A 22,321-nucleotide genomic window follows, 5' to 3' on the forward strand; every position below is an offset into this window, starting at 1 on the left:
TCTAGAGCTTTTCTTCGCATTAAACAAATTTGCTTTCGGTTCTAATATAGTTTTCATGTAACGGAAGTGCTGTCCATGTTAAAAATTGCACCAAAGAAAGATTTAAAATGAATTCTTAGTAACCCATGAAAAAAAAATTTGCAGTGATATGGCAATTCTCTCAATATTAAAAAATAATAGCACACAGTATGCAGTAATCATTTGCTGGTTTTCATTTTGTAAATATCTAGAAATTCTGTAAAAAGAAGTTATCTTCTATCCTAATTAGAAACTCACTATTTAATCTAGGCTAAAGGTAGTTATGGAAATCCCATATTGCAAAAGTGTTCCTTAGCTGAGATTAACACGTGTCAAGATTCTCGAATTTGGATTTCTTTAAACAGGCACAAGTATACCTATACGTATTTGCAGCGGGAGCTGAAACGAAGTAGAGTTAATGCTTTTGCTTCAGTTTTGATCCTAAGTTCCCTCACAGAATATAGTCAGAACACACATCACTAAATGTTACAAAACCATTTGGGAGAAAGCAGGTATCAACTTATTAACAGAATTCCTCCATTCTTACACAATCCCCTCACAGTACCTAATTCCCAAAAAGATATATACTCCAGAAAAGCTGTATTCAGGCACAAATTATTTCTTTGAAAGCATGGTGGAAATAACTGTTACATCAGGTCTAGTTCTGAAACACGAGGCTGCTGACTGGATAAATACAAGCAGATTTATGTATATTTCTCAAGCTAACAAACAAAAAGCCAAATGCTAAAATTGAAAAAAAAATATTGTCCTGGTTTCAGCAGGGATAGAGTTAATTTCCTTCCTAGTAGCTGGTACAGTGCTGTGGTTCGGATTTAGGATGAGAACAATGTTGATAACACACTGATGTTTTAGTTGTTGCTAGGTAATGCTTACACTAGCCAAGGACTTTTCAGCTTCCCATGCTCTACCGACTGAGAAGGCTGGAGGTGCACAAGAAGCTGGGAGGGGGCACAGCCAGGACAGCTGACCCAAACTGGCCACAGGGACATTCCATACCATGTGACGTCATGCTCAGTATATAAAGCTGGGGGAAGAAGGAGGAAGGGGGGGACATTGGGAGTGATGGCGTTTGTCTTCCCAAGTAACCGTTAGGTGTGATGGAGCCCTGATTTCCTGGAGATGGCTGAACACCTGCCTGCCGGTGGGAAGCAGTGAATGAATTCCTTGTTTTGCTTTGCTTGTGTGCGCGGCTTTTGCTTTACCTATTAAACTGTCTTTATCTCAACCCACGAGTTTTCTCACTTTTACCCTTCCGATTCTCTTCCCCATCCCACCAGGGGGGAGTGAGCAAGCGGCTGCGTGGTGCTTAGTTGCTGGTTAAACCACAACAAATAGTTTTGTTGAATTTGCGAAACTTAAGTCACAAGCCAAGCATCAAAAATTAAGTCACCAAAAAATAGAAGCCATTCTTCAACATGTGGCCATAGGTGTTCAGCAACTACTTTGTCCAGGCTAATGATAGGGGGGTTTACCATTTTTGAAACTTCAGCTTAAAGAATTAGCTCCTTTTTGCCATTTATGCTATGCAGAAACTTTTTGTTCCCATTTAAAAAAGATATTTAATAAAAATAAATAAAAATACATTGCCAGTATTTGCTGGACAATGGTTAATCTCACTTGGACGCATCCTTTAAATTAAATATTCAAGAGACAAAGCTATCCAAATTAATTTTCAATGACAATTTCTTACAAAAACTAGGCTAATGCATTACCATTTAGTTACAAGACTACAAACATGAGGCTGGCCCAAAGCCCACTAATGTGAATGGAAAATCTCACACTAACTTCAAAGGACTTGGGATCAGTCCCTATAATAACTACATGAAGAACATTCCATTTTGGGAGATGCAGCTACATAGCAGCGGTTAATAAAGTCTATGTGTGTTTTTAGTGGTTGGAACTTTTTTCAGGAAAGAGTTATACTGGGAAACAAATAGATTCAACTGCCTAACAGGCAATTAAAGAAAAAAAAAAAAAAAGCAGAAGGTCATAAAGTGCCCAGGCCCTCAAGGTATCAGAAGACTGGGAGGAACCCCGTATTATGCCACACTAATCTAACAGAAAAACCTCACCATCGTAAGAATTTTCTAGGTCTCAAGCTGTAAAGTTAATTTTACTGTAATCTTTTACAACGCATTTAGAGATGAACATGCTCAGCTGGCATGCAGTTACTGCCACTGAAGCTGGCCAGCGCTGTGCATTCAGAACGGGTGGCTGCACTTCCTGCAAGCTCCTGCCTTTGGCAGCAGGAGGAAGCTCTTCAGTGACCGTTTGCATCACCCCCCACCCATGACAGTGGACGCTGTCACCTTCTAAAGAGAACCAAAGATGGCATTCACAAAGGATGAACACGTTACTTAAATTACACCCCTCAGCGAAAGGGTTATTAAAAAAATATATGCTATTTACATACTTACAGAACTCATTCAGAGCAGAGCCAATTTCTGAATAATAAAACGGGTTATCTTTATTATACAAAATAATCATTAAATGAAAAAAAATGCAAAACCCACTTCCATTTCTTTTAGGAAATTTCTGTATGGGCCTTCTTCCACATCCTTCAAATTAGACACTATCTTTTTGAATAAGGAAAAAGTGTTCTCAGGCAAGGCTCAAGTCACCTGCAGGTTTGTACATCTTCAATCCTGTTTCCATTATTTCAAAAATGTCATTCTTTCCCTTTTTCTGAATTCAATTATTTCACAAAGAGCAAAGTAAATTGGCTAACGGACTATACAAAAATAAACTATTAAAACTGGCTGTGTAAAGTAAGGAAACAAAAACAATGAGAAAAATATTTTCCTGTCTAGTCATTTTTCAGTAAGAAGAGTTTAATTTGTTTCTTGAACCGATGAAAGACAAAATTTCTGACAAATTGTGATTTTTTAAGTTGATGGAACTGACTGAAGCATAAACTGCATTTCCTTCTTGGTAGCCATTCGAAGTAACTACAAAATCTGGTATAATGGTAACTGTACAAATTAATCTGGATAGAAAAAAATGAAATGCGTTCTAAATGCCAAATAACAAAACAGCAAATATTGGACTCACTGTTATTCAAATTATTACATCAGAAACTAATTTCATTCATAAGTTTTAAAAGTACAAGTTATTTTACGCTAACTAAAATCTACACCTGAAATTTACATTATCTCACTATCAAGTTGCAGCTGGCAGTTAACAGAAGACCTGATAATATCTAAAAACAAATCAGAGAGATAACTAGATGGGAAGAATAGGCTATGGAGAGAGTAAATCCAGGTTAAGTTTTCTGTTTGTTAAAGACAATTAATAATGGGGTTAAATCGCAAGTTAAGTTGCTATAGTCAGAGAAACAACAGCACTACTGCCAAACCTTTAAAAAAAAATTAAAAGGCCAAGGATCTAAATGCAGGAAACTTTTTCATTACCACTATGTTCAACAAACTTCTATTTTACAGAAATAAAGATAACATAAAGCTAATATTCAGCACTCAGGTAATATTTCCTGCTAAATGACATGCAAAATAAAATCAAAATATCATTGTCAAATTGGAAAATGCACTTGTAACTGTACAGAAAAGTAGCTTCTTAATCCAGTATACTTACATTATTGCATTCTCCCAGGAAATACAGTGCAAATCCATCAGCTTTTGTAGCTGCCAAAGCAATAATAAAAGAAATAATTGTACTTACAGGGGAAATCGAACTTACACAACATCTCTGAGGTGAAACCACAGATTCAATTCCACTTAGGACAAACATCTAAAATTCTAAAGGTGAAGGGCTATTGCTGTCTCCCTTGAAACTTCCCAGACTCTACAAAGTTAGAGGTATGAGATAACTCTTGTTTTCCCCCATCATCACTTACTACATTCTAAAAGATAATTAGAAACAACCTCTTTATACATCTTATTCCTATTCCAAGGCCTAATGTCTGTAAATTCAAATTAATTCATATGACAGTAGAGAAGTAAAATAAGAACATGTATTTACAGTATAATCAGCCAGACAACATTACAATTTCCATGAGTAAAATAAATACCATTCGTAGATGGTAAGCTATATTTGTCCTCGCCTTAAGATAGAAAATTATGGGAAAATAAAATGTTGCAAATATTGCCATAAAAATGTATTTCAAAACAAACTGTTTCTATTTTCTGCACCTGCCCCATATTAAAAACACTGACACACACCAGAAAGTTTATACTTGTCAGATTTCTGCCAGATTCAGATTGTTGTATGAAACTGGGTAAAGTCCAGTTCCTTAAACTCTCAAATGTTCAAAGTCAGCCAACCATCATAACTTACTACTAAAATGAAAACTCTCAAAATCAGAAGAGGATATAGCAATCGATGTTTTTTACCCTGCTTTACACAATAGACTTTGATACTTTGAGCATAAGTCTGTCTTTCCAACAGTTAATATACATTCTAACCAGTAAATGTACATATCCGATACCTGTTTTTTATGAATGAACACAAGAATCCATTTAGTATGTTTCAGGTAGTGATTATACTTGTGTGGGATCAAATCAATTGGCTTTCTGCATTTCTTTGACAAAAGGAAAAAAAACCCACTGTGTAGTTACTTGCTTATTGTCAACTGTGAAACACCAGTGAGAGTTCAGGGCATGGTAATGTGCATTCAGATTTTAAATCCTTCAGCTGCAGTATGTAAGCACATTGAGTTACGAGGCAAATGAGCACTGTAAAGGAAATATAACAAAAAAAAAAACTCATCTGCTTAACAAAAGAAAAAAAATTGTAAAAGATAAGCAGACCCTGTCTCCTATAGCTTCTTGCTTGCCGTGTATTAACAAAATCCAGTCTGATTTGCTGTGAGCTGGACATCAATATCCAAATAACCACTTAAGCAAAATCAGTAAACAGAAGTGGTCCTTTTAAAACATCATGTATATAAACCAGAACTATTACTCATCATTACAAAATGATGAAGTAGCAGGGACGGTAAAACCTTTCTAAAGAGTTGACTTGAAAGCTATACTGAACAAAGCTATTGATACTTCCTATTGAAGTCTGAGTACATCCACTCTGGCTAAAAAGAAGCCGAATTGCACTTATTTGGAATTATTTTTTTGTTTTTATTTTTTAACTTTTGATCATGTATAGTATTTTCTTACCACAAAAGGTACTTACATCAAATAGAAAAAAAATGGTTAAACAACTGAACGTAATTTGAGATCACGCAAAAGATATGCCCTCCTTCAGTAACATCTCAGTTCTGTTTCAAAAGGAGTTCAAGTATGCAGTGATATTACCGATAGATTTTTTTTTTTTTTACACTTTCAATATTGCCATTGCAACACCATCGTAACCAGAATAGTCTGTTCTTTGGTTCAGGGGACTCTAATTTTGCAATTGGATACACAACTCTCTCCAAAGATGAAATTCACTTAAGTGCAGTCAGGGATTCACTGAGGGACAGAAGGTGAAGTAAGTTCATACTGAGACAACATCCAAAGGAAACACTGTTATCCCTCAATACCTGTCTTTATTAATTAAACCACATATGAAATGGGCTGTGCACTGATGCTAAGTAACAGCTCAGAGATATCTGATTCTTTCTTACCTATTTTAATGATGCTGCTCAGTTCATACAGAAGTAGTTGGTTATCTCCTCCTGTATCCAGGCGCTGTTCTATGTAGCTGTTCAATTCGTACACAACACCTTGCATATTCGTATCCTGGTACTACGGAAGCAAGGACGAGAAGAACATTTTAGAATAACTCAGATGTATTTTGCAGGTTTTAAACATACAAATTCATTAAAAATAATACGTTGAGATTTCAATACCAAGTCAATCGTGACTGTCCTAATCCAGCTGCCTGAAGAACTGGGTCACTGCCAAGTAAGAGGCACAGCACTCCACTCTATGCTCCATTAGACATTTGTTCAAAGCGTACCGAGTACACCACTGAGCAATTAATAATCACCTAAACTTGGCCAAGGTCACATGACAATGTCTCAAGAAGAAACTGAGAGATGTGACAATTAGAAGGTAAGTAGCCTTCAAGTCCTTCCTTTTAAGCTCCTGCTCCACCACAGAAGGAGGCAACTAGCTGCCTTTGCCAGCATCTTCCACCTCAAATTCATGAACCAAATGACAGAACTGTGCCAAGCACCAGAGCTTTGAGGTGGTAGCTCAAGGAGCTCAGCCTTTCAAATACAGCAGCAATTAACACCAAGAGACTGAAGGACAGAAACTGCAAGAGTCAAAATCATGCTAGCCGCTGTGGCCTAATAGGCATTTGTTTCAACTGAAGACAGCAGATAAAGCCAGAAAGAGATTACAAATCAGCTAGGATATTTAGGTGGGAGCAATGGGGTGCTGGTTGCTGGCACGATGAAACAGCATGACATGGCTAAAATCTCATAGGAAAGGAGATGCAGCCTCCCTTCAGGGGCCCAGCTGCATTTGGTTATCCAGTTCCTGAGTCCTGAAACCAAGTCCTGAAGGGCTGATAAAACTGGCAGTAAATGTGCACGTGTAGCACGACAGCATCACAAACAATAATTTCACAGAAAGCAATACTTGGCAGTAAGTAAAGATTCATTACCCTGCCCAAAACTGGTAATGTGGTAACTGAAGAAAGTAATATGGTCAATTACTTATTGAACTCAGTGACGCAGTAAATTATATTGCTTAAACTAAAAATGAAGCTGGTGATATTTAGACAAATTACTGTTGCTTGAAAGACTAAGACTTATTCTCCTGCTTATTCATACTTTAGAGCCAAATGTAATATAGACCAGATTAATGTAAACAGTACTATAGAAAATAAAAAACAAAACAAAACAAAAGCAAAACAAACAAACAAACAAAAGGCAAAAAAACAAACTCCACCAACAAAAAACCCAAATGCTTGCTGGATAATATCAATTCCCGATTCCTTTAAATTAAGCAGATCTTAATCTTGACTTTAAAATGGCTCCTGAGAACATACAGTCTTTGCCATGACCCCTTCTTAACACATGGTGTTGTATTAATCTATTGCTCCAGATGGACATACTAGAACATTTGAGACCTAGGGTGTCCAAAATGTTCTCAGTGTAACAAATACTTAATAATTCTTTCTATAAATTGATGTGATGATTATAAATTTTGACAGCGATGTAAGGTCACACTGCATACATGCATAAACTGCTCTAAGTCTTGAGTTTACAATACCATTATTAGCACCGTATGGCAGCTGGCAAGCTTCCACTGACTGTCCTCTATTGTGTCCCACATTTACTACTGTATGATTCTTCAAAGGGAGAAAACAATAGCATAGTTTCATGAAAGTGGAATTTTTATACTTATGATACAGTCGTAAGTAGCCATATAACAGGAGAATGGTGAACGAGAGTCTATATTATTCATACATGTTAACCCATATCTGCAAAAGTATGTGTAGCCACATATCCTAAAGCAACAATAGCTAATCAAGCACACACACACAAAGCCTTTATCATGTGGAAAAATGCCTTCTCAGAACTTGGAAATGAATATATATCTCTTCGCCTGTGATGCACAGTCAGGATTTAAATCAAATCTTCAAAGGTTAAAGCTAATACATTAAGAGAACACATCATCAAAATGAGCCCACTGGCATAACAGCCGTGGCAGAATAATAACTTTCCCCGTAATCAAGCAGCAGTTCCGCGTGCATAGTAATTACATAATAAGCTATGTGCCCTTTACCCTCAGCTCTGCAACATATGCCTGCAAACATTCTGTAAGCAGCGCAAATCATTGCATGCATCCATGTTACTAAAAAGATGGTAGCTGCATAACACATACAGCTTTAATACGGCAGATTTCTATTACTGACAATCTGTGGATCCACAACTGGCCAGATGAATAGAATTTGTCCAGATTCACAATTAAGTAATTCTATGACTTAGATCAATCACCAGCAAAGAATTACTCCATCATGCTGCAGAATGGTTTTATTTTTATTACAGTGGAGTGAAAGAGGCTTATTTATTTGGTTCTAGGCATTTTAGATTGGATAACCACAATTATGTTTGGTTGAAAAGCCACAATATTCTTTATGAAACCGTTTGTTTAAACACTGAGTAAGTCATCAGCAAACCTTGGTACAAGCACTATCCAATGCGGTTGCTAACACAGACGTGCGCATATTTGGTGTAAAACTTACTTTAGGAAAGTAACTCCTCAAAAGAATTCGACACACTCAGTGGAAAAAAAGTATTTCTTTGTCATCAGAGATAGCTAAGTACTGTTTCTTAATTTGTTATGGTAATTTAGTTTGCAATTTAAACATTATTAATACTCAAATCCTTTTACTTAATTCATTCTTCCCATTGCTGATTTCCTTCTATTTAAGATTCAGTGTCTACAAGTATATTGGCATATTTACTGTAAAATTCTGAATTTCAGCGACATTACATTGAAATAATTCAAGTGGAATAAAAACTGGTTTAGCACTATCATACCACTATCATACTGGCATCATATTTCTAGTAGTTGCATATATTATAATGCTATGAAAAAGAACTAACAATTAAGGAGGAAAATCCTGTTATAAATATTCATATTCAAATTTATAAATATGAAAGAAGGACGTTTTTGCAGGATTTATAGAAAAATATTTCTATGGTTATTTGTCTTTAGAATATTGTGGTGCAATAGAATACAGCAACCCATGGCAGGTGATTTAAGAATAGTGCTGTGACTTAGTTCTAAACAAAGAGGGTGAGAATCACAAACATTTTATTCCATGAAAGGAGATACTGAAATACCATAAAGTGAGATGAATTTTAAGCATTCATTTTGAACAATTAAGACACCTCCAAAAAAAAAATATTCAAGGACACAATTTAATATCTAAAATAAATTTTATGTATGACAAACTGAAATGAAGATTAATTTCCATGCTTTCATGCTTATAGGGTAGCTGCGCCAGGGGCATTTTATGCTCCTGCAGAAAAGAAAAAGCCCTTCTGCTGCAACAAAAAGCTTTCATTAATACAGCACAGGGTCAATAAGTGCCAACATAATCCAGAAGTTTATCTGTTTTCTCTGTAACTTCTTAAAATGTCTTCTGAATAGCAATGAGAAAAGCAAGTTCCTATGTGATACTTTCTCCCTACTCTACAGAGCTCTTTCTCCACAGCAACAATTGCCTGGTTCTGCAACAGAAACATGCCCTTTACAGACCTCATAGTGTATGACATTATCACAGGTTAGGAGGAGTTAGAATAAATGAACAGTCCAAATTCCATGTAATGTGCAGAGGGATGGCCAAAAGTACTTTGGGGACGCAGAACTTCATTGGATGAGGAGAGAAAAAAAAACCAAACCAAACTGTGAAAGCCAGAAAATGTGGAGGGAAGTGGCAACATCCAGAGAGATTCCTCTTGATGTTGTTTAGTTTTCAGCTGTAATTTAGACATCTTAGGCTGGTTTCAGAGGATGTCAGAGAGAACCACAAGACAGAGCTCTCTGTCAACTGATGCAGGCAGCCTCTAGACAACCACAGGGCTATGAGGGCCAGAGTAGTACCACCTTCTGGGAGGTGGCTGTAAAGTCCTGTTTCGTTACAGGCTCAATGGAGAAGGACAGCACAGGCGTTTTGCCCAGGAAACGGGAGAAGGTGCTGACCTGTCGTATCAGTATGCCTTGGAAACAGACTTTTGGGAAAGCAGGGACCAATTCTTCTAGCAAGCATCAAGCATTTTCTTAAAAATTTTCAAGGCTCCTTGCCCACCCTTTCAAGTATTCTCAGACTGAAATGTAGAGAGGCTCTAGGAAAGCAGTATGGATCTTCATAATCAGTGCTTCAGGTCCGGCCCCTGGTGCCATCCCAGGCTTCCCCTATTTCATTTGCTATGCGAGAGGAGCTGGGAGGCGAGGGGCGATGCCTGACTCTCACCATTGTGCAGGCTGGCTGGACAGAGCGTGCAATGAGGACATCAGCAGCGCTGAGCGAGCTAAGGTTATACATGTTGTGTCCAGTGCCACCCTATCCATTTGCAAGGCACTCTAGAGGTGTCAGAGGGGCCACACCATGGATAGGTGTAGGCTATTCTGTCCCAGGGCACTTGAAACTGAGGCCATAAATGTAATCTGAGACTAGGATTAGGATCTGTTGGGACAAACAGAGGCTCTTGTAAGGAGCCTCAGTTGTTGAAGGGTGCTAAATTACTAAGAACAAAGGATGTACATAGGCCAAGGAGATTGTATATAGGCGGGGGAGTTTCAAATGCCTATTCTCTCTTTGGTTACATCAGGTAGTATTTCAGACAACCAGCTAATGCTTCATCAAACCACCTAAATTAATCTGTCAATGACAGCATCAAGACTTGCAGATGGTGAATCCAAGTGATGCTGCACAGCACTTTATACAAAACGATGGCCTTAGGCAGGGACTGGATTTCACCACAAACACCTAAGTCATGAGATCTGAAATGTGACAACAACCTGCACCCAAACTTCTTCAGTCTACTCTTTAAAACTGACAGCTACTCCCTTCTCTATGAAGCATACTATAGAACATAAGCAGCTGCTAAACCCAAAATGACCAAAATATCCTGATAAACTTCCAGCCAGCGTAAGTTTTCTTTCCTGTAAAACTATAGTCTCAGCAACAAGAGTCATCAGGGAACAAATTGAAAGATGAACTAAAAAAACCTTCAAATAAAAAAAAAAAAGTGCATTTGTTTGCAGTCTTAATGGTCTGAACATTTGCTTGACGTTTGATTGAGATGTCAAACTAAACTATTTCATGCTAGGTATGTTCATACTGGACCAGAAGTATAAAAAGACTGGTCTTACATATGTAAGTTCTCAGTGCCATTGGTACCTGCTTTATAAAAAAAAAAAAAATTTCCAACAGCAACACTTTGGTATTTCTTAAAAACAAGCATTGCAGTCACAAAAATAAACAAACTACATTGTTTGATGCCTTTTGTTGAAACAGATCAGCTTTCCCTTCCTTTCAGGTAGCACTATGAAAAAACCCAGATACACAGTTACCACCCTGATTTAAGAGACTCACTCTATATAATTTTCCGGTTGCTTCCGTAACTTACCTTCTGGGAAGATCATCAATACTCAAATTATTGTATCTTTTTTAAAGAAATACTATATTTCCTTTAAGAATTTTGGGACATTACTTTATTTGCCCACGTATAAGCAGATTTTTAAACAAGTATATTCTTGCCTCTTTCCTTTTTTTTCCTCCACCCCTAAAGGAATGCATAACTAGAGAGGAACATATTGGTAATCAAATCCAGTCCTTGCAGGCAAAGGCAGCCTTGTAAGAGACGTCTTATTTAAAAGTACCTAGAATATTCACTCCATGTGTCACCACACTTTACCATAATGAGTATTCAGACAACTAATTTAAAAACAAAAAAGGCCAGACCTGTAAGTATCACAATAGTCACCCACTTCTTTAAATGCAAGAAATTATTGTATTTTAGTTATAGTAATGTTATTGCATTTCTGATGACCAATGGGTATAAAGAAAGAAATGCTTGTAGAAAAAAAGCCAAAATATTTAATTAAACCAACTAATAAAATTGGGAAAAGGACACAAACTTTTATTCAGGTCATTTTTATGTGTATATAAGTTAGGTTGTGTACATGTTTGATATGTATGTTGACGTGTACTGCTACCTTCTGTAGGCCTGGTACTTTCACTGGCTGCGATATTTTGCATTGTTTAGCTGCGCTGATGGCTAGTTCACATCTTACACAGAAACTGGTGTTTCTCATTTTTGGGCACAGATAACTAAGAGATAACTGTGTCCTAATAACAGTGAAAACACATCTAAATTGCACATGTGAAGAACCAAAAATATGGGTCTGGACTTCATTCCAAAAAAACCCAAAAAAACCCAAAACAAACCCACAACTTCCCCCCTCCCCCCCAAAAAAAAAGAAACAACCCACAAAGAAACCTACAGAAAGGGAATAAAACTGCTTGCTTGCTTCAAGGTGGAAATGCTGAGCCGAAGGATGTCAAATCCTCAGACTGAAAAATAAAAGTAGAGAGAATGTGGTAAGCAAGCTTACAGTGCAGAGCTGGCTTTCAGAGGAGCAGTGAGCTTGGCGAGGAAGCTCAGAAAAATCTCTCTGCTCCGAAAAATCAGAAGAGGTAACCGGGGTTGGCTGGAGTAACCAGTTTTGTTTAAACTTGGACACTGGAAAGCAAGAAGCTATGAAGAGCAGACTTAGCTGAGGTGATTAATTTTAATGTTTGTACATAGCCTCAGAGAAAACTGCTTCTACACCCATTTGTCTGACGTCTATCCTTCTTGTTTTGACTGGAGAGGACATGGGTTAGAACTTGCTCAGTAAATAAAGTTTAGCATTGTGGCACCATACACAGGTGTTTATGGATTGTTTGTTCGCACATCAAACGCTGTTCACGACAAAAGCAAAGAAGGGAAAATATGAGATGACATTTGGCAGGACAGGCCCTATTATGTCAAAAGATGCAAACCAGTTCTCACTCTGCATAGAAAGGGTTCACTAATTTTGAAGGCACGCATTTCCCAGCCTGTTTACATAGCTGATTTCCAAGCCTTGGAGAGATGGTGAATACCTTCCCTAGGAGAAGCTTCTTGCCAAATAGCCCCCATTCACTGGCATCCAATTCTAATCTTTCCATCAGCTCCTTCCCTGTTATCAAATGGTAACACTGAAATAAATTGCTTCACTAGTAATAGGAAAAATACATAATAAAAAGCAAAGGCTTGGCTTATGAAAAAAGAACATTATGATTATATAGAAGTAACCATATAAGCTGTTATTAACTGTAAGGCTCATAAAACTGCATGAATATCTCAATTATATCACCTCTCCAGATTATATAATAAAACAGCTTAATGAGCTTCATTTTAACTTGACAAGGCTGAATACTGCTCCTCTTTTTAAAAAGTTTTTTATAAAATCACATTCCCTCCTAATACTTGACTTGCAAGCACTCTAAAGACATCATGTACAAAATTAAAAATAAACTTCCTCATTTTCCCACCACTGTTGCTTATCACTACCACAGTATCCACAAGATTTTCTTTATAAAGAAATCAGCTTATACAAGCAACTTCTTCCCGTGACAATGGGTGCAATGCTATTTGGACCACTTCTAAAGGCTGGAGATACATGTTTTTTCTAGTTCCCCTAACTTTTTGATGGATTTGTCGCAGTCTTCAGTTCTGGGACTGTGCGAAACCATTTAAATCCCATCTTTAATAAGGAAATACTACAAAGAATGAGCTTGCTTTGCCAGTGTGTCCTAAGAAGCCCAAATTTTTATTATCAGTTGCATGGTGAAGATACATGTAATTACTGCAACTATTTACTGAAAACACACTTGCTAATTCTATAGCTGTCAGTGACATACTATGCTGGGTGCTAGCTGGTGCCAAGGCAGCTGCCAAAAGCTCCAAGTCCAAAAAGGGGAAAGGAGAGGATTAAAGTATTATTCCTGTTTCCAAGAATAAAGTACTGTAAATGAGCTAGTCACTTGCTAGGTAATAATTTTCTGGTGTTTATATGGTAAACTTCTGCAAAGTGAATTGCTGTTGGCATCACCGGCGTTTACAAAGCTAAGACACTTGCCAAAATGCAGCTTCACTGGAAGTATTGTTCAAGTAAACACGGAATGGAAAGTCATTAAGCAAAATGAACAACAGCTAATTTCGCTGTGATCATATCAGGAACATTAAGTATTTTTGTTTAAACTTCAGAATCTGAGGTACAAAAGAGCACACAGTGATCATGGGAAACTTAGCAGCACGTAGAACAAAATCCTGGCTATAGTTCATGTAGGAATGGGGTTATTTTTGCCAACTGAAAAGAATAACATGTCTCCAATGCACACTGTTTTCACTAATACTGTCAAAGAAATATATCCTTAGTCTAGATATACATGAACACATATGCACTTAGTGCTCAAACTCACACTCTATTTTCATTTCTTTTGCGGATAAAACAGCAAAACAAAGTATAAAATTCAGCTTAAGTTTTCTTCACCAAAATAGTTCAACAGTTGGTTTGCTTTCTGCAATCCCTCTGCCCAGAAAACCACTTCTGTAGCTAGGATGGATGGGATCAGCCAACACACATCTGCACAATAAGCAAGCAGAAGAAACTCAGCATTTCCAAGGATGTTCCCAATACTACCTCATGTGAAAAGGAGATTTTGTCCCCAGTTACATATATTTCATAAATATTGGAATCTAGCGTGCAGAAAAGAGTTCACAGGTTCACTGTTTGGTCACAGATGCTCACGAGATATTTTGTAACCAGAGTTGTTCTTATGCCAAAAGCAGTCTACGGGAATCGGGAAATCTTTTTTTTTTTTTCTCCTCCCCGCCCCCCATCAGCTACTATGTCAGGCCAATCAGGGTATCTTTACACATAACTTCTGAACACCAAAATATTGATGAAATTGCCATTAGTAGACCAGATTTAAAGACATTAAATTTTGAAAAGCTTCTTTTCTATTCTACAAACCTCAAAATTTAAAATATGTGGAAGGTTTCTCCTACTCTCTCCTTGTTTCAAAAATGTGCAATGTAATGCTGATAGCCAAGATTGCTACTTTATTTTCATTCTTCTACTAAGCTGCTAAAAATGGCAAAAGATTAAAAATGCAGTTCCTATACAACAGCATTTTACAGAACATCCTCAATTTTCAAAGTGTGAAACTGCAACATAAACCCTTGAAAATGCTGACATTTGCTTCCAATAATTAAAGAAGTAAAAGATTTTTTTCAAATATCTGGACACCATTCATCCCACTGCATTTTGCTGATTAAAAGAAAAAAAGGCAAATGAATGACGAGTTCAGTATTTAGAGCCCCTAGAACTATCCTATAGTCTTTTATGTTTATAAAGAAAAAAGGTGAGGCTTTTGGGGGGGGGGGGGGGAGAAAGGGCTTAAAGAAATTTAACAAAAAATATCCTCCCCCAATTTAATTCTGTTGTCCTGTGTAAGCACAGCAGAAAAGGAGACTATTGAAGCAACTGATGTCACAGCCTGAGACTGTGAATATTTTAATGTTTTCACTCTGCCCAAAATTGAAAGATGCGGTAAAAACCACATTTTTTTCAGCATATTTCTATCTTGGTTCCTAACTAATATAATATTTTAAACCAGTTGGTGATTTAATTCTGCAATAAATTTCCTTTCACTAACCTTTATTTTTGCTTCCCTATGATATAAGCTGCTTCTTGCAGACATTTTCAGGAATTAAAAATGTAACACTTAATGACTTTAAAACTCATAATTCTTCAGTCAGCATGAACATGTCTTTTTGTCTGAAAAACATTACTCACGTACAGAACTTTCCTAATTTAAATTCTAATTTATGTTTAGATTTTAATTAAACTGGCATCTGTTTGAGCTGCTGCTGACGGAAGAGGATGTATCACAATGGTCTACATTATTATATACGGCATTATTCAAAAACAGTAGAAACTAACAAACATGTTCATTTGTAGTACGGTGCATTACTGAGTGCCCTCAAGTAGTGTACTTTAAAAAAAAAATAGTAGTGTAACACGGTATACACATCAAGTGCACAATGATTGATAGCTAAAAAAAAAACCCAAGGGAGAAAACATTTACTTAAGAACATCTGAAGTATCATCTGCGCCTCACTGACTCCAGGACTTGAAGTGACAGCCCATCCATCTTCAGGAAAACTCTGAGTCACTACACATGACTTCGGGGGCTGAGATGGCTGGGACCAGCATGTCTGAGAGACGGAGGGGGTGACTGGTAGGGCAGACTCGGGGAGTTTCAGGGTTCCAGAGCTTGCTTTTTCTGCCTTAAATAGCTCAAATGTGGTAACCTAGATATGTTTTGTAACTCCATTTTACAGAGTTTAAGGTAAAATGTGAATCTATTTACCACATTAACAACAATTAAAATGAACTTTCTTCCACAGAAATAATTATGGCTTCTGAGATTTTTAGGCAGACCTTTAATTACTTTGAAATCAAAACAATATATACAGATATACTAATAACAATAATCTTTGGTTGCACCGATAGGTATTTACTCAACTGCCATAACTGCTGAATACTAAGGGGTGACCAAAAAACCTCTTATAAATTAATAAATTACTAAAACGTATTAATTTTCACCTAAATTCTCAAGACCCTTATACATCTATAGCACATCACACATATGGAGAACTTTTGCTTGAATAAACTCATTTTAGACATCATTTAATCTCTTTTTCATAGTCTTGTAAGAGCTGAACTTCAGTTCCCCCTTATGCCAGCCCTCTGCTCTCGGGGTTACCAAACTGAGGTTTCCACTACCAGCCTGTTTCCCCTCCTTCCATACCCTAGTATTTTCCAAAGGACTTCTACTGAGAGCAAGACCACCCAGCCGGCTTTTGCAGTCTTTCAATCAGCCTTGTTCTTAATATGTGTCTGACACTATTGTGTTTCTCCTGGGAACGTGAAATAGTTTATGCAAGACATTCAAGAAGAGGAGCAAAACAGGATTATGGTTGCACCTCAGAAAGCTGTAAGTGGGTCCCTCATCTTATATGAAATAACATTTGGGGGCTTCGGGCTGACTGGACACATCTGAGGGCAACAGGTTGTCCTGTACTGATCTTTTGTCATACCCAGCAAAGGCACTAGTATCTAACAGATCCCCCTAACAAGTCCTCCACCATGGACTGATACTCTGCAGGACACAGGGTCAATCAGATGCAAGGCTAGAGCTGGGAATTTATTACTGAATATGTTTTTTAAGATTTTACATTACATTTCATACAGTACACTGCAAAATATTTCAAATTGAAGAATTTAGCTCATCTGTAGAACAGCACATCTCAAAAGGAGTTACTAGGTAGGGCATATTCCTTGCCTTGTTTCCTCTTATGCTTGCCATCTCTCGAGGCAGTAACACTGATTAAATAGTCTGCTGTTATGCCTAATCTCAAAGTCCCATGATTTTCCTGGTTTCCATGAAGTACCTTTTTAAAACTCAATCACAAAAATAGCACTGTGAGAACTCTGAATTTGTTAATGCAAAATATCCTTTAATTTATTTACAGCCAATCAAGTGTCCTTAATATTTATTTTCCTTATTAACTGTTCTCTAGTCAGTCAGTACACCGATTTTTTTTTCTCTGGAGATCCACTATGTCCAGGGAATAGAGTCAACTCTTGATCAGAGACTGCACAAAAATCATCTCAAGTGAACAGTAGGGCTCAGAAACTAATCTTCTTTTTAGAGGGGATAGAGAGTAGCACTTACCCTGCTGACTTCTTTGGGAGTCGATTCATCTAAGAGGAAACAAAACAAACAATTAGGCACTCAGGAAGTTTCTAGACTGAATGAAGAACAAGATACCACACTTCAAACAATTTTTGCACCTTTGTACAAAACTTTTCTAACATGGTTCAATAAAGTAATTGAAATATCCTGAGACTGGTATGCATTTACAATCTTTTAAATTTCTAAATCTAAAAAGGAATTAAAATTAGAACAAAGCATTCAAGAATTCTGTTCTGACTTAATAAGAACACAAAATTTCCTACCTTTCATAAGTCAATTCACAGGCCAGCTAAACCAATAAGTCCTGTATCATTCTCCTACATTTATGTTCCAATTCAGTAAGGCAATTGTTAGTATTGCACAGTCTGAGAAGTAAAGGCCCTTTGCTACCAAATATATGCCACCAACGTCCTACATATACAAGCAAGTTAGTGAGTAGACTTAGACTTTCTGTTCCGAACATCAAAGATGCTATCCCTGTTGACTTCTTCGGATGTGGAAAAAAAGCCTTGCGACCATAAGAATAGAAGAACATCAGTGATGTGATCTGACATAACACGTTAAAAGCACAGATCACAAGGTTTTATATTTTTATATATATACACAGACACACACACTATTAAGTTTTGTCCTTTCAAATGCAAGCAGACTCTTATGCATTTTTTGTAATTTAAATATGTAAAAATAAACACCGGTACAATGGTACAATACCAGAATGCTAGCTAAAACATTGAGTAGCATTTCTGAAAATAAAGGGAAAGCAGTTATACAGCAAGAATGCATCTGCCACAGGAAGAGTTTCCAACTTCCAGTTCAACCACACCAAAAGCAGCTTAAACACACCCTTACAAACCTCCAGTTGGTTAGCTGTTTCTGAAAACACGAAGGGAACTATTTGTAAACTTTTATTTGATACTAGGAATCAAATTACTATGCTTTGGAAATTAATTTTAAGACACCAAATAGATTTAATCTCACAGAGAAAGATCATATATTTGTGGCCCTTAATTTACACATATTTTGATACATCTCTATTGAGTGGATTTTCAGATAGCTCTGACAGATACAAACATAGTATCACCTAGGCTGCTTAATAGCAGATACACTACTTTTTCTCCAAAATCATCCCCAGGCGAAGGAGGGATCTCAAGGTGCCCCTTGAGAAGGGCACATTTACAATTATTTCAATGTTATCACCAGCAAAGGCTCTCCATATCTTGCCATTTAAGATGAACTGTTAAACAATAAAGCCAGGAAAAAAAAATTTCTAGAAAACAGATTCAAGACCCAATTTCCAATGAAAGAACTCTCTACAATCATACAGATTTCTCCTCAAAATTGAGTGATATCAAGTAAAATAATAATTTCACAACTATGAGTGAATATTAGTCTTCTCTTACCCCCAATCAAATGATATACCAGTAATTTACACATGCAGAACACGGACATAAACGTAATTGAGCTATTTAAGGTAGTTCCGTTGTTTGCAATGCAATGTATAACACATACTCTGCAATGTTCAGTGATGTTATCTTCCTTGACCAGACGAATCTACATACCAGTTACAAGAACAGCCAAAGCTAGACTCAAAATCCATCTCCCTTACTACCTGATTTCTGACAGGGAGCAACAGAAGATGTGAACGACAGAAAGCCGAGCAATGACATAATGACACTTTCCCTGGAGTATACTCTCAGTTTTCAGTAACCAATAGATCAAACATTTCTTGAATCAGTGGTGATATTTTTTCTGTTTAAAAGACTAGGATGGGATTTTCTTCCTCACACTTTTGGGGGTAGGAGGGGTGTTAGATTTTTTGTTTGTTTGTTTCTTAAACCTGAGCCACCATCCTTCAGCATTCACAACATTCTCTGAGTTCCACGGTTTAAATGCATATTATGAGAAAAAATATCTCTGTTTTATTTTGAATCTGCACATTATGAATTTCATCTGATGCCCTCTATTCACCTTATCTATGGAGCCTGTGATGCTACAAATCTCTCAAACAAGCCCTTCACTGCTTCACACCCCATCAAAACCCTTCCTGGCTTGAGAGGTCCGGTCTGGTTTGCTGCTGGTGCCAAGCAAGCCACTCGGCACTGCTGGTCGCTTTCACCGCTCCTATCTCCTCTATCCCACTGCATCCTTCCGGGATGGGAAGTCCAGAACTACAGGCAATACTGCAGCTCAGGAAAACACAACGGGGACTTACAGAATGACACAGGGATGATTTAGGGGTCTGCTCTCTATTTCAAAGGAATAATTCCTTACATTTTACCTGTTTCTTGATGGTTACTAAACATTGGGCTAACATTTTCAAACATTTATATTTTGTAATACCACTCTCTCTCTCCAGAGCGCTAACAACTAATTAAGAGCCCACTACTGTATGTGTAAAATTAGAAACATCTTCCCCCATTTAAAGCAGTCAGTGTTTATCAGTATTAACTTTGTCAGCTGTTTACTCTCTCAGTTACTCAGTACTTTTAGCACACTGAATAACTTCATACATTTTTCCAATTAACTTCAACCCTGCATCCTCTTACCCAAATCATGTATGCATATGCCGAAAAGCATGGGTAACTCATACTAGTGATCTCCCTCTACTGGAACAAAATGAATTTATTGTAATATATCTAGTATAAATGATTACCATCACAATCCTACGGCTTTCACACCATTGCGAGACATAACTGCCACTGCAGTTTCCAATGACAGACAGAGGATAGATCAAATGCACCAAATCTAAAGGTTACTACACAGTATAAGAGTCTACAAAACTTCTATTTGAGCCACCATAAAAAAATTTCACTGCCCCAATATCAGAAAGAGCAATTAATGACTTCCTATTCTTTGAGATCCTTGACAATGCAATTTCATAATCTGACCAAGATGTTACAAATGCCATCAACCCATCATGAAACTTCCCACACATATATAATACTGTGCCTTAATTTGTATAACATGAGATACACAGGTATCACTCCTGCCTTGCAATTCATTGTTAATTCCTTTATTTATAATAAAGGATAATTCCTTTAATGATAATATTTATATTTATTTATAATAAAGGATTCATTCTTTTATTAAGAAGTTGTATAAAGGTAACATATGAAGCCCCCATCTAGGTCTGTGTCCATTTTGCTGGGTACAAGACATGAAAATGGACAGATGGTCATTACATCAAAAAACTTTTGATTTCTTTCTGTGAGGAAATTAAAAGAAATACGCTAACTGATCAGGAAGGAAAAAATAACACCTATGGTATTCAATAAAGGTAAGTGTTATGGAACAAATAATAGAGAAAATACTTTTCTAGAATAAAAAAAAAGATATAATCAACATGCCATTTTTTCAGAAGAAAGACAAACAAAGTGTTTGGGAAGTTTGGTATTAAAACTCCACAGATAAGGTTTGCAATTCAGGGATTATGAACTGGTGGGAAAAATGGAAGATATTTTTAGGGGAAGGAGGAAAGCAAAAGATGGGGGCAAGAAGGGAAAAAAATAGCATCAAATACTCTGTTAATACATCCAGATGCAAGTTAAATGACTACACAATGAGCTAGAAAATAACTTTCCATATTAAAAGAAACCAAAGGCCTAACAAGATGCCTTCCCCCCCCCCCCCCCCCCCCCAAGAGTAAAGGAAGAAATGTGACCCCGTGAACCTGGAGTGAATCAAATTGCTTTTCTGGAGATGCAGTCTTTAAGGCCTAGGTACACACCAAGTACGCACAGCACACGTACACCTCAGTGCTGGCACCACTTTGCTGTGGTTTTATCCATAGCATAGAGTACACCCCTTACGACTTAGTTTCTGTGAGCTAAATACAGGGAAAAAAAATCAGTGGAACAGCAGCTTTTCCCACAAATTATTTTAATAGCCAAAAGGATTAGTTAAGATATGAAAGTAACAGGGGGCTGATGAAAAATACCCTCAATTTGCATACTCCTGTTTATTTAAAAGCCGTGAATTCTGTTTGTTTAAAAGGCACAAGCACACCAATCTCTTGTTTGTAAATCAAGTTCCATCCCTGTAAAATATGAAGCTTTTAAAGAAACAGATTAACCATTACAATAAATTCAGAGACATTAAGTACATCAATAAATAGCAGCTTGCTATATAGTTAAATCTCACAGAAAAATTCTGTGCTTGAATTTAAAGGCCCCTATTTATTATGGCATGTTGCGTGGGAAAACAGCCAGATAGGGGAAAGCGTCTTATTAGTGTCTGCACAGAGGGAAATAAACACTCTGGGAGAAAGCAAGTGTTTGTGAAAGAGATCATACAGATGCTCCAGCCATTAAAAACTTTTCAGTTGGAGTTCACTTTTTCTTTAGACATCAAGTACAATCAACCATATGAATAAGTGTCACCCTCTCAATCCCATTTGTTGGTAGTATTGCCATTCACAGAATTTAGGAGGATCGCATTAATTTTTTGTGAAACCTGACATAATTATTAACACAGAGTAGTACAAGAAATGTGTATGATTTCATTTCTGGCACTCTGAATATGCCAACATTGTTCTTAACAGTTTCAAAAATAAAGTGCTGAACTCTTGAAAAGAAATCACTATACACGCATACATTAACTTGGCTGTACTGCTCAATCGAGGCTGCTGCAAGCTGTATTTTTAACACCATGATTCTCCACGTGGCCTTGATGCACAGTGAGGTAGGTAGTTAGCAGCAGTGCGATGGGAGCAGCTCAGAAGAGCACACGACCTGAGCAAGAGGTAATTTTGTCCTCCAGAAGCACTAGCGCGCATCAGTAACCTCGCAGAACGCCCTGGTTTAGCTGATGCTGGAAACTCCGTTATGTTAATGTCTTGTTAATTTCAGCATAAACACGCACTGATACCACAATTGGAAAAACAGGAAACTGTGAGGAACAGAACTAAATTTCAAGGGCTTCCCCACCTCTGTACACCAAGTTTGCAGACCAAAACCCTTGCACCAGCAATGATGTTGTTCTACCCCACAGTGAGCTGGTTCGGCCCACTAAA

General features: G+C 37.2%; 1 protein-coding gene across 1 annotated transcript in view; it reads right to left on the reverse strand.

Annotated features, from left to right (window-relative positions):
• PDE10A (phosphodiesterase 10A) overlaps positions 1 to 22,321 on the reverse strand; it is a 193,614-nt gene that overhangs the window by 63,404 nt on the left and 107,889 nt on the right. The window contains exons 3-5 of the mRNA XM_076333970.1: positions 17,290 to 17,318; positions 5,612 to 5,732; positions 3,628 to 3,677 (exon numbers count right to left, since the gene is read on the reverse strand). Coding sequence (XP_076190085.1) covers positions 3,628 to 3,677; positions 5,612 to 5,732; positions 17,290 to 17,318 — 200 coding nt within the window. The remainder of the gene's footprint in view (positions 1 to 3,627; positions 3,678 to 5,611; positions 5,733 to 17,289; positions 17,319 to 22,321) is intronic.

This window comes from Aptenodytes patagonicus, chromosome 3 (assembly GCF_965638725.1).
Source record: "Aptenodytes patagonicus chromosome 3, bAptPat1.pri.cur, whole genome shotgun sequence".
NCBI lineage: Eukaryota > Metazoa > Chordata > Aves > Sphenisciformes > Spheniscidae > Aptenodytes > Aptenodytes patagonicus.